This window comes from Mytilus galloprovincialis, chromosome 3, assembly GCF_965363235.1.
Source record: "Mytilus galloprovincialis chromosome 3, xbMytGall1.hap1.1, whole genome shotgun sequence".
In the NCBI taxonomy this organism is placed as follows: domain Eukaryota; kingdom Metazoa; phylum Mollusca; class Bivalvia; order Mytilida; family Mytilidae; genus Mytilus; species Mytilus galloprovincialis.
Genome location: NC_134840.1, coordinates 92,048,132 through 92,062,511, shown reverse-complemented (window position 1 = coordinate 92,062,511; position 14,380 = coordinate 92,048,132). Strand labels below are relative to the sequence as shown.

The 14,380-nt window shown below is 31.8% G+C and overlaps 1 protein-coding gene across 10 annotated transcripts in view; it reads right to left on the bottom strand.

The window, feature by feature from the left end:
* LOC143069384 (ryanodine receptor-like) overlaps positions 1–14,380 on the bottom strand; it is a 141,115-nt gene that overhangs the window by 109,526 nt on the left and 17,209 nt on the right. For all 10 annotated transcript variants that reach the window (XM_076243985.1, XM_076243986.1, XM_076243993.1 and 7 more), the window contains exons 4-12: positions 11,720–11,791; positions 8,834–8,909; positions 8,172–8,284; positions 7,603–7,793; positions 7,107–7,181; positions 6,206–6,362; positions 5,662–5,829; positions 4,616–4,737; positions 4,004–4,128 (exon numbers count right to left, since the gene is read on the bottom strand). In XM_076243985.1, coding sequence (XP_076100100.1) covers positions 4,004–4,128; positions 4,616–4,737; positions 5,662–5,829; positions 6,206–6,362; positions 7,107–7,181; positions 7,603–7,793; positions 8,172–8,284; positions 8,834–8,909; positions 11,720–11,791 — 1,099 coding nt within the window. The remainder of the gene's footprint in view (positions 1–4,003; positions 4,129–4,615; positions 4,738–5,661; positions 5,830–6,205; positions 6,363–7,106; positions 7,182–7,602; positions 7,794–8,171; positions 8,285–8,833; positions 8,910–11,719; positions 11,792–14,380) is intronic.

The window sequence follows — 14,380 nt, the reverse complement described above, 5'->3', positions numbered from 1 at the left end:
TAAATGAATCCAAAGAGCAAATAAAATAAATGGATCACCGTGCTTGTTTTTGAAATATTAGCCATTGAAATTTTGGCAGGAAAATATTCTCTCTTGACTTTTCATAGCTTTATCATTGACAAGTTGAAGATCTTAAAAACTGTTTAAAGTAATTAAAATTTTATACGACTTTAACAGATGGCTTATCTTTATACATGTAAAAGATTTACAAAAAGAAAAATGGGGGTCACTGGGCAAAATATTTCAAGGCATTCAAATGGATAAAACCAGGGGATTCCGAAAATCTGACAAAAAATCAACAAGAGTGCACACGCTGAAATGTCTCGCCTTCTATACTAATCATTGATATTATGTTGATAGTCCTAAGTATAAAGCTAAGCTTTATTACAACTGTCACATAAACTTAACATTAACCAAGATACAATGAACCTTGAAAAAGAGGTCCAGGTCAGATGAACCATGCCAGGCAGACAGGTACAGCTAACAATGCTTCTATACAACATATATAGTTGACACATTACTTATAGTTTAAGAAAAATAGACCAAAACACAAAAACTTAACACTGTGCAATGAACCGTGAAAATGAGGTCACGGTTAAATAAAACCTGCTTTCTTGACATAAAGATCATAAAATATTTCCATACACCAAATATAGTTGACCTATGGCATATAGCATTAGATAAAAAGACCAAAACTCAACCAGGTGCTCCGCAGGGCGCAGCTTTATACGACCGCAGAGGTCGAACCCTGAACAGTTGGGGCAAGTATGGACAAAACATTCAAGCATGATACAGCTCTGAATTTGGATTGTGATCAAATTTTTGACATTACATGGGTTTTTTTTACACAAAACAAATGCCAAGATTTTACAAATCAATTAAAGATTTCTTCTTCAAACTTTTTAAATCTAAAATTAAATAGTTGACACAGCATAGGTTTCTGACACAGAATGAATGTGGTCTAATGAACTTAAAAGGTTTTTTTTGCCTTTGAGCAAATCACTATGCTGTTGAATATTAATCCTCTCAAAAAAATGTTTGAAGAAATTTTCTTTTTATTTATGAAATCTGAAATGAGAAAAATTTAACCCCCCCCCTTTTTTTTCACATCCCCGTTTCCCTTTTTCAAAACTGATATCAATTCAAATTTCTAATGGAGTTTGCAACAATAACTACTCATTTAAATACATCATAAAATATTAAGATGTAAAAAAACTGCTTGTTATCACTGAATGGTAAAGATTATTTAAATTTATCAGTTGGTAGTAAAAAGTGTATATACATTGTATATTGTATATAACAAAGATTTAAGTTGATTCTGGACAAAGAAAGATAACTCCAATTAAAAAAAATTCTTGCTATTGCACAAATAGGATATTTCTTGCTTACTATTCTGGACAAAGAAAGATAACTCTAATTAAAAAAAAATTTGCTATTTCACAATATTGTGCAATTAGATATTTCTTGCCATTGCACAATACTGTGCAATTGAAAAGACTTGCTATTGCACAATACTTAATATAATAATTTTAGATCCTGATTTGGACCAACTTGAAAACTGGGCCCATAATCAAAAATCTAAGTACATGTTTAGATTCAGCATATCAAAGAGGCCCAAGAATTCAATTTTTGTTAAAATCAAACTTAGTTTAATTTTGGACCCTTTGGACTTTAATGTAGAATTTGAAATTTGAAAACAGGACCAAAAATGAAGAATCTACATACACAGTTAGATTTGGCATATCAAAGAACCCCAAGGATTCAATTTTTGATGAAATCAAACAAAGTTTAATTTTGGACCCTTTGGACCTTAATGTAGACCAATTTGAAAACTGGACCAAAAAAACTTCAATAATCAAGAATCTAAGTACATTTTTAGATTCAACATATCAAAGAACCCAACCGATTCATTTTTTGTCAAAATCAAACTAAGTTTAATTTTGGACCCTTTGGACCTTAATGTAGACCAATTTGAAAACGGGACCAAAAGTTGAGAATCTACATATACAGTTAGATTCGGCATATCAAAGAACCCCAATTATTCAATTTTGATGAAATCAAACAAAGTTTAATTTTGGACCCTTTGGGCCCCTTTTTCCTAAACTGTTGGGACCAAAACTCCCAAAATCAATACCAACCTTCCTTTTATGGTCATAAGCCTTGTGTTTAAATTTCATAGATTTGTATTTACTTATACTAACATTATAGTGCGAAAACCAAGAAAAATGCTTATTTGGGTCCCTTTTTGGCCCCTAATTCCTAATCTGTTGGGTCCTAAACTCCCAAAATAAATACCAACCTTCCTTTTGTGGTCATAAACATTGTGTTTAAATTTCATAGATTTCCATTTACTTAACCTAAGGTTATTGTGCAAAAACCAAGAAAAATGCTTATTTGGGCCCTTTATTGGCCCCTTATTCCTAAACTATTGAAACCAAAACTCCCAAAATCAATCCCAATCTTTCTTTTGTGGTCATAAACCTTGTGTCAAAATTTCATAGATTTCTATTAACTTAAACTAAAGTTATGGTGCGAAAACCAAGAAAATGCTTATTTGGGCCCTTTTTGGCCCCTTATTCCTAAAATGTTGGGACCAAAACTCCCAAAATCAATACCAACCTTCCTTTTATGGTCATAAACCTTGTGTTAAAATTTCATAGATTTCTATTCACTTTTACTAAAGTTAGAGTGCGAAAACTAAAAGTATTCGGACGCCGGACGACGACGACGACGACGACGACGACGACGACGACGCAGACGCCAACGTGATAGCAATATACGACGAAAATTTTTTCAAAATTTGCGGTCGTATAAAAACTTAACTTTGACCACTGAACCATGAAAATGAGGTCAAGGTCACATGACATCTGCCCGCTAGACATGTACACTTAACAATCATTCCATACAACAAATATAGTAGACCTATTGCATATGGTATGAGAAAAACAGACCAAAACACAAAAATTTAACTATAACCACTGAACCATGAAAATGAGGTCAAGGTCAGATGACACCTGCCAGTTGGACATGTACACCTTACAGTCCTTCCATACACCGAAAATACTAGCCCTATTGCTTATAGTATCTGAGATATGGAATTGACCACCAAAACTTAACCTTGTTCACTGATCCATGAAATGAGGTCGAGGTCAAGTGAAAACGGTCTGACAGACACGAGGACCTTGCAAGGTACGCACATATCAAATATAGCTATCCTATTACTTATAATAAGAGAGAATTCAACATTACAAAAAATTTTAACTTTTTTTTCAAGTGGTCACTGAACCATGAAAATGAGGTCAAGGACATTGGACATGTGACTGACGGAAACTTCGTAACATGAAGCATCTATATACAAAGTATGAAGCATCCAGGTCTTCCACCTTCTAAAATATAAAGCTTTTAAGAAGTGAGCTAACGCCGCCGCCGTAGCCGCCGCCGGATCACTATCCCTATGTCGAGCTTTCTGCAACAAAAGTTGCAGGCTCGACAAAAACATGACAAGCGAACTTCCTTATACAACACAAATCAAGTCATCATATAATCATAATTGTTTGCAATTTCAAATATATGCATCATTGTCTGGTATTAATTAAGGCATGACTGTAATATTTTTTCTGTCTATGAAGAAATAACATAAAAAAATTTGGTGCACACTGAATAACGCGCGTAGCGGGTTATTTAACAGTGTGCACCACATTTTTTATGTTATTTCTTCATAGACAGAAAAAATATTACAGTCATTTCTTATAATTTAATTCTAAATTCCATTTTAAACCATAGAAAATCATGAAAAAACGTTGATGACATCACGGTCACATGACTAAATTATGTCTTTGGGCTCATAACAAAATAACGTCAGCCAATCAGAAGACACCTTACATCCAAAATTAAATTATTTGAATTTAAACCTTGTGGCTCATTATTTTCATAAAGTAAAGCCATTATTCATTAAGCAAATTATAAAATAACTAAAACATAATATAAAACTTAGAGCATATACCTTCATCTACACCAGGTTGAGCAAAATAGTCAATGAGGTCTTCAAGGCACTTCAATACTTCTGAAAGACTAATTCTACCCCAGGCATGACTACTTCTGCCCTCTGTCTTTAAAGCATCTAGTGCTCTGAAAGTTAATAAAAAATCAATGAAAATGGATTCTTAGACAATTTAGCCTATGCAGGTATAACAATTTATAAGCCTTATCCTACTTCCATTCCTGGCAACAGCCATCAAAAACTATCCTTACTTCATGGTAAAAATAAAGATCACTTGACATTGTAAATGTTTGCTACATTAATTCCAAATGAAAGTTTAGGGGAATTGCTAAACAGCGTAAAGACAACAGTGTAAGCAGTTATCAAAACTGTGAAGAAGGATATAATGCTCAAACTTAAAATTATGATTATATTGTTATTTCAAGAATAGATAATACTTGTATGTCTTAACTTTCAAATTAACATAAATTATTTACTTTAATCAAAAGTGTTTCCATACTCATTACACATCAATGAGACTAAAACTGTACTAAAAATTCATAAGGGTCAAAATTTCAGCAAAAAAACTATTTAGTAGCTACTTTTTAATATAATCTCTTCTTTATCTAAACTTACTTATTAAATCTGTTAAATATAGACTGACACTTCCTGATAACTCTAGCAGATCTAGATTCTTCTTCTTGAGCTCGGGAAAATGTAAAACCATCATCCATGTGTCCCTCAATCAACATTACAGCCTAGTTACAAATAATATCTCATAAAACATAGATTCAAAATTGAAAACATATATCATATGAATGACAGTTAATGCATAAAAAATGCACATGTTTAAATTACTTTTCACAGTGATTTAGGTTGTTAGAAAAGCTCTTAAAGTAGTAGTTAGATCAAAATTGCAAAACTCAAATACTGCAAGATTCATTATTATTCAGAAGATAACAATTGTTAATGGATGTTGTAGGTAAAGATGAACCACCAATATAAATTTTCAACAACTTACAAATTTTCTATAGGCTTGAATGTAGACTTTAGAAAATCCACAAAATCTAGTATCCACAAAAATACAATCTTTGCTAAATCATGAATATCAGTACCCACATAAATAAATAAATCATGAATATCAGTACCCACATAAATAAATCATGACTATCAGTACACACATAAATAAATCATGACTATCAGTACCCACATAAATAAATAAATCATGAATATCAGTACCCACATAAATCATGATTATCAGTACCCACATAAATAAATCATGACTATCAGTACCCACACAAATAAATAAATCATGAATATCAGTACCCACATAAATCATGATTATCAGTACCCACATCATAAATCATGACTATCAGTACCCACATAAATCATGACTATCAGTACCCACATAAATCATGACTATCAGTACCCACATAAATAAATAAATCTACAGTAAACCAAAATGTAAAATCACATCAATCAAGAACCTTCACAGGGGCGCTTCCAGCCATTTATAAAAGGGGGGTTCCTAACCAAGAATAAAAGGGGGAGGGGTCCAGCTATATGTCCCCATTCAAATGCATTGATCGTCAGAAAACAAAAAGGGGTTCCGACCCCCAAAACCATCCCCCCTAGATCCACATGAGCAATTTTTATTGAGCTTTTTTGTAACATATACATACCTTTTTCACTTCCAATTTTCCAACTCCTCTTTTCTTTGTTTCGTAAGTTTGATATGATAACCATCGACTAGTCTCACAGTGTTGTATAAATACCATGGAGTCTCCATACTTGATGTCAGACTTTCCCATTCCTTCATCTTCTCTTCCCTCTGTCTGTTTCTTGTCATCCTAACAATAAAATTAATGAAGGTTGAACATCAATGTTGAGTATATAACAAAAAAGATCTACACACTTTTCTCTTACGTTTAAGCTTTCCAACTACATGAAATTTCCTATGAAATTTTAAAAAAAAGTCTTTTGTTACATCTTTTTCTCATCTTTATAAAAAAAAAGCCCTTGAAAAATAAAAATATTTACTAGAATTCAACATATAAAAAGTTTCACCCAAAATTTCAGTGTATTTCTTTTTAGCAAGTTCAAACTTTAAACTCCTATATATTTAGACAAATATGGTTAAATGTTAAGACCTGTTTCTGAACAAATTCTTTTTTTAATTAGATATAACAATTAATTTCGTCGAGAAGAAACCAAATCACTACCTACTTTTGAGCTAAATAAGAAGAATGCAACAGCTTGTTCCTCAGCTTTCTGGCGATGTACTGTTACTACTTGGTTGTCAGTGGTAACTGCTAAATATCGGCCAGATGTAACATGACGTAATCGACACTGCTGTCCCCATCCCATGAATCCACCAGCCCATCTACAAACAGACAAGTAATATTTTTGTGTAAAATACTGAGAACTAGTTTAAAATACGATATGCTGTGAGATTGTACAAATATCTATTTCCTCTAATTTAATATGTGTGCTTAATTGGATAAATGAGTTAATTTATACAAAATTTTCAGCTAACAATTATCAAGCTAGAAAGCCCTCTTCAAGGGGACATATTGAGATTTGTGCTTGACAGTCATTTATGGTGTGAAAGAATGCTCATCACTGAAAACCATAAGTTTACCCTGTTTTTGGTAATAGGGTTTGTATCGCTTGGTCTGTTTTTCTGTGTTGTGATTTGGGAGCTGTTGTTTGTGTTTATTTTTTTGCTATTGGGTTTTCATTTTGTTTTCGTATTTAGTATCTTGAGCCTCTCTTTCAGAAATTCAGTTTTGGTTTCCATGACTACTGATAATTGTCTCTTTGACAATTTCACCAAATCTCTGGAATATATAATTATAGATTATCGTTGGTTATCTCTGCGAAATTGGTTTTCTTGCTTGAGCCGGTCACAGCGAAAGCGAGAAAAGCAATCGAGTTGAGATGACCAATGATAATCTGTTTATCGCTATTTTACCTATGACGACGTTGTCAATTGCATGTCAATTTCATTAGCGACGCCACATGGCTCCTTTGTTTCTAGCGATAATTTTCCATCTCAAGCGAGTAGCATGATATGAAAAATTATCACAAAAAAAGATCAAAGGAAAAAATGCACTGATTAACTTACTTTGTTCTTATAATTTCAATTCTCCACAAAGATCTAGCATGACTACATACTGCACCAGTTTCATACATTACAGCACTGAAATCATATAACAGAAAAAAATGTTAATCTTTAGATAGATCAAAACTTTTAAACAGTCAGTCAATCATATTTCTTTACACAAAATATACTTTCTAAGGATAAACTTGATGCAAATGTTAGTGTTTTAATTTAAAATGATAGAGTAAAGATGCCTGCAAAATGTTGAATATATCCTTTTTGTTCTATTATGGTTGTTTCTGTCTAGTTATAAATCACAGAGTTTACCTCCTGGTTATGTTCAAAGTTTTGATATGAAGCAAATTTAAATTTTTAGCATTGTTTGGTAACTTCAGATAATTACTCAAGCTTCATTTTATGTACCGGGTAGTTCATTAGAAACTGAAACGTGATTTTTTTCGTCAAATATACAAATAAAAACGTATACACCAACTTTAACCAATAATTCTAAAATTTATACCTGAATTCATTATCACTTCCAGCTTCGGGTATTGCTAGACATTCATCCATGTGACCATGAAACAGACGAATAACATCGCCGCCGAACACGTAACCTAGACATTTGTTTCTGATTCCTCCAGAACACATAGGGACTACTGTCCATAGAGTCTGTTGGAATGATGCTATAACCATACTACCTCCACCAATATGCTGCAAAATTAACATTAAAACTGTTACTCAATGAAGAAAAACACCAATTATTACGTGTATCAATACCTTTCTTAGTAATTAAAATTAATTATCGTATAGATAATAGTGATTTATATGAAATAGCTTGTTTATTTTTAATCAGTACACTCATTTAATCCATGAGGCATTAAGTCATGTTTGGCCTTATTTTCTTTATTCAAATATGGCAGTTAGCTATACTAAAAGTGACAGTACCTACCCTTTCAAGCATATTTTCACACACATTCAGTATAAATCCTTCTGCTCCAAACTTTTGCAAATATACTTTAAGAACATTCAAAAGCAGACAGAAATTTTTGTCATCTAAAAATTTGTTAAAAGTAAAGTATCTATACTTACAAGGTATCTTTCTGAGGACACACTAACAAGTATAAGGTCATCTCCAACTCGTACTTTTTCACCTTCTGACCTTTGTTTGGATGCTGGATGGATGGTCCACCAACATGCTTCTCCTTTTGAGAAAAAAAACCCACAAACTTATATCTATTTAGTACTTTTTAAGCATACATCAGGGCCTTAAATGACGACCGGCATGAAGAGGATAGGTGAGGTGAGGTGACTTTTTAAGCATACCTTTAATGAATATTTACAAATAAAGTGACTCTTAGATAATTATCCCCCATACTGTGGATTCGGTTATTATTTATGGAATACCAATATTAGTGGGTATAGGTGAACCATCAATTTCAATGTTCGACTAAAGTACAAATTTTCTATAGGCTTGCTTGACGACTTTGTCATGTCCACGAAATCAAATATCTGCTAATACAATTTTCCTCAATCCATGAAATAGGTACCCCTTAAAAAATGAAGTAATCCATAGTAATTCAATAGTATTAACACTAATATTTCAAATATCAAAAGATTGGTAAATTGTACAAATATAAACATAAATCTACATATGTGTGTTTTTGCATTGTAAATAGATAGATAATTTTGTGAATAAAATTATCAAAACAGAAGCATTATTATATTCTTTTTCTCTTTTGTTTTTCACATACCTTGAGCTGTTTCATTAAGTCCTACGTCAAAAGCCAGTTTATCGTTGGATGAACTTGTGGACAAACAAGATAGGTACTGAAAAAATATATATCATTTTGTTACTTTTCAACATTTTATTGAGTAATATGGCCCTTTATTCCTAGACTGTTTGCCCCATAACCCTTAATATATATCCCAACCTTCTACTTATGGTATTAAACATTGTGGTACAATTTCAGAACAATTGCAACTTATTGTCCTGACACTAGATAAATGCTTGTTTTGGGCCCCTCATTCCTAAACCTTAGGGACCATCATCCCCAAAATCAATCCCAACCTTCCTTTTGAGGTATTGAACCTTTTTATAAAATTTCATAGAGATCCATTCACTTAAACTAAAGTTATTGTCTGGACACCAAATGTGTCTTCGGACGCAGACGCAGACGATGACATCATATCATTATACGAACACAAAATTTTTTTGCGGTCGTATAAAAAGCATCATTGGATTTGAAAATGCATGGTTTCTCTAAAATGACAATACAATGTAATACATAAGGAAAACATTCTGCTACCAAATGCATTTAGATAACCATGCTTCTATGGTGCTTTAAAACTGACATGAAGAGAACACATATTTCATAAATTTGAAGTGAGTAACTGAGTTGAATGGATTGTATTGCTCTGTTGGAGACCCATCAGTGCCCTTCATTGATTTTTGCTCTTTGGTAGGGTTGTTGTCTCTTCGAAACATTCCCCATTTCCATTCTCAATTGTATTAAATGACCTTAAATGTGTAAAGTTTAAGGACAATGAGGGACGACATCAAAAGTTCAATGAAGGATAAAAAACTTAATTCATATAGTTTTTTCACTGACTCCCCTACCCCTCTCTCAACTTAATTTGGGAAAAATTGATTGACCAATTAGGATGTATGTAAAATCGATGTCAATTTCAACAAAACTTGCAGCAGTTTGACCCCCCACCCCCAAACTATTTGAATTAAGTTTTTTATCCTTCATTGATTTTTTGATTTCGTCCCTTAAGCTACATGAATATTCAACATGAACCACACACAGATGTTGCCAATGAATTTTTAAGCAAAACACATCCTTAAATATGCTCTCTACTTCCTTTCCATAAAAAAATACTACAATGTATTTATTTCAGAGTATCCCAATGAACAAAATACAAAACAGATGTTAATTTCGCATAAATAATTAACCGCAGTAAAACAATAGTTTCAAATAACTGAATATTTACAATTGAAATCCATATAAACTTGAACTAACACAGATGGCATTGAATTTTATGTCATGACAAGGCATAAAAGGAGTAGGGACATAACGGCCTGGTTTTGGCCTAAGAAAATAAAATGTTTGATTACTATTTCAAATTGGCACATTATATTTAGAAATGCATAAGGTCAAGAAATATAAATGAAAAACATAAAGATTTTTATCTGATGACTCCATAATTACGTCATAATATGATCTGTTTTCACAAAAACAATGAAAAATACAGAATTTATGCAGTTTTCTATCTTTATTTCTGTTGTGGAAACATTGTGCGCAGCCAAGAAACAACAAAATAATTTAACAGTAGCTTTATTATAACTATTGACATAATCTCACTAAATATAAAGTTGTTTCTTTGGACAAATTGGTGCGCACATACTTTTTTCAATCTAAAATATACTTAAAATTTGATAAAATACAAAGAAAATCAAGAGATTTTGCAAAATATTCAAATTAAGTCATGATTTGTTGCCATTGTTACTTGTTCAATGTCAAATTTGTTTTGTTTTTTCTGAATACCTCGTACCTTAGGTAGCACTCAACAGTTAGGTGTGTAGTTTCGCATTTTGGCCCCTGTGGATTTTTCAAATATGAGAGCTAGTGTGCAATAAAATTGATTTTTGGATAGCTGAGTATTAAAATAGCCTTTGTATTGGGTTTATATGAACATCAAGGTTATGTTATGTATGTAATATAGGCTGTTTTCTGTACGACAGTCCGTATTTGCATGTCCCTACCATACATTGGTCCGGCAATTATTGTAATGTTTTTTTACAACTTTTTATCGCACAAACTTTGTGATTGGATTTTACGAAAAAATGAGGCGAAAGACACCCATTTTTTATTTGATCATTAGGAAGATTTATGAAAACAGTTTCTAAAAAGGTATCACTCAAAGGCATTGAAATTCTAGTTTGATCCAAATTTTGGGGGGATTTGTGACATGTTCACCCCCCTTTTTGCAATATTTTATGGTAAATAAATGCAGAATGTTGCCATGGATACACAAATAAGGAATTAATTTTCACCCTTTTAACTTTTGAAAATCAAATCTATGGAAGATACTGATTACATAAATATGCACATATACAACACAAACAGTTTGGTTAATGTATTAGAAATCCAGGAATAGGAGATGATAAAACATTCTGTGGCTCATTTTTAATTTTTTTTCTAACTGTGGAGTGCTACCTTAGTAAATTTTTCAGTAGTTTAAGAATATGTATATGATAACTTTTAAATTTGCTGTAATTTTTGGGCCTTATTGCCCCTACTCCTTTCAGCAGGGGATTGAAATTTTTCATAAAAAAAAGTTGTTAATATATTTAAGGTAGACTTCTTTTTCCCATCCATTCTTGAAGAGAGTTCCTTTCAGCAGGGGATTGAAATTTTTCATAAAAAAAAGTTGTTAATATATTTAAGGTAGACTTCTTTTTCCCATCCATTCTTGAAGAGAGTGACTTTACGGTAAAGAAAGTTGACTTATATAATGTCCAATCTGATACATTAAGGTATGAAAACACTGTTTTCTTTTGTTTGTTTTATAATTATTATATATATCTTGGACTGGCAAGATAAATTTCTTTTTTCTTACAGAGGAAAACTTACCATGTTGCTATGAAGGTGTCTCAGTAAAACTGCATGGCCGTAAAGCAGTGTTCTGTGACCTGATTGGGCTGCCTAAAAAATAAAATATATAAAAAATTCTAAACTTTATTGAAGAAAAGATACAGATATGTTTATTAAATCTTTATTCAGTAGTTGTTCTTTATATTCAAATCTTCAAATCAAACTTTAAACCCAAATGTGCATTGATCAAAGATTCAGAAGAAAAATGAGTTCTATAATTGACATACCCATTATACTAGTATATATTTGCATCATTTCTTTGTGCTGGTTGGACGGTAGAAAAGTCTTAACTGTTGTGTTCCAATGACATTTAATATACTAAATCTGTTCAAAACCATTATCATTACTCAAATGGTTGTCCATATATTAACCGAAAGGTTAATTGTGATTTCAAAACTCTGACATGCTCAACTTAGATGATTTATTTTATGGCAGATGACCCAGTAGATACACTTTTCAGCACCCCACCTTCAGACAGTAAAGAAATAGGACTAAACTCATCATCAATTTACCTTTAAAATAACACGCCTTACAAATCACTCTCAAAATTATGATTTTTTTAAAACTAATAATGTGTTATGATTTTGTAACATCTCAACAAAAGACATGATGTGTAACTAAATGTACTGCATCAAATAAAAGTTTTAAAGAATGACAGATATAAGAAGATGTGGTATGAGTGTAAATAAGACATTACTCGCCATCCATGCCTTAATTGTTGACAGAAATACATTCTTATACAACTACCTGCCAATTCTGATCACTTGATGACAAAAGGATTTTCTGAGATTTAAATCATTTTTTATTATTATTTCCTTCTGCAGTGCACTTTTTTATCTTTTAATCTATACACCACCCACCACCACCCTCAATCTCTGATTAATCTTATAGAATCTAACCACCCTCAATCTCTGATTAATCTTATAGAATCTAACCACCCTCAATATCTGATTAGTTTTATAGAATCTAATATAGGTAATTGCTTTTCTGTTGTAGGAAGGTGAAAAGGACATCCTGACCTTGAAAAAGATAGAAAATCTATTGCATTGCCAAAGATTACATAACCAGCTAGACACTTTATTTAAATCAACTGTAAAAACAATAATTGCGATGTTTATATCATGTCAACTTTCCTTAAAAAGTTCTCTATTGATTGTATTGTGATAGTGGAAGTTCTTTATTATATCCATGATAAATAAACTTCACGGAGTAAGTGAAATGTATTGTATATCCAATTTCCCCTGGTGGCGAAAGTTGTGATGTAATTATCAACCAAAACAATGAAACAATGTGATAAAATCAATATAACGACCTAAAAAAAATCCTTGAAGAATCGCTTGTCAAATATACTTGTAATTATGAAGAGACCACTTGTCAACGCAATTTGTAATCCTGCGGTCACGATTATCTAGAGAGATGGGGAAATTATAATGGAATATTGAACTGTCTGCGTCTTAGACATATGCATGTGATTAACAAAACAATTGGATACATCACATGCTGAAATAGATACTGATGTAAATTACCCCTACTTAAATTTACAATTATGCTATTGCATTTTTTCAAAAACTTTAGGCTACTTGATTTGTATAAATTACATTAGTTAATGTCTCATCTTTAAAACCAATATGCTCCTTATCTTTCCTTCTAGACAATCCTGTTTAGACAAGTAACTACTTGACAGAATTATTAATAAAATAATAATGAATAATAATGTTCTTAATGTACATGGGCTTGCTTGGTGAGATGCCGATGTCAACTGCACTATTATATACTTTTACAAAGTACAAAGGATAGTTCAGATCTTTATTAATTCAGTACGAAAACTGTAAGAATAATGAATATTAATATTTTTTTTATAAACTTAGACATATTTTTTAGACTTTTAAAGCAAACCAACACTATGTACGGAAATTAAAATCAGAGTTATCTTATATAAGCGGTCAAGGCTAGGCATCCAAATTTTTCAAGAGAGGGCAAAAAAAAAAAACAAGGATGTTAAACATCTTATCAAAATGAAACTAAAAAGAGAGAAAAAACACACTCAAAAGAATAATGATCTGCTTCCAATTTATTTGGCTACACAGTTTTCCCTGTTTGGTTGATTCATTTGCTATGACAGATTAAGTTTAATTAACTCAAAAAAGAGAACTCAAACTTTTTTTTATTAATGTTCAATGATTGAAGTGTACTTGTGTATCTTTTTATAAAAAATCTTGTACATGCAAAAACAATAATAAGAAAAAATCCCTCTGTTATTCATGTGAACAGAATGATGAGCACACATGTAATTTTATCCTAGTACAAATAAATATGACAGGCTGGCAACTTTATAAGCAGAATAATCTATGCAAACACCAACCTAGGCCAACTCTTTTGGCACCTCATGTATCAAATAAAGATAAAAGCAATATCTAAACATCCTTTTACAGTTAGAGCTGGCAATAATTCACACTCTAATCCTTTACAACTTTACATTAAACCATTATCAAATTAATTATTTATAACCACAAATGTAGTAATTCATGAGTCACATTGAAAGCCACATAAAAATAGCATTGTAGCATTATATACATTTGGCTGTAGCGTTTGGCTGTAGCATTTGGCTGTAACGTTATAAACTTTTTTTCTTTGTACCTT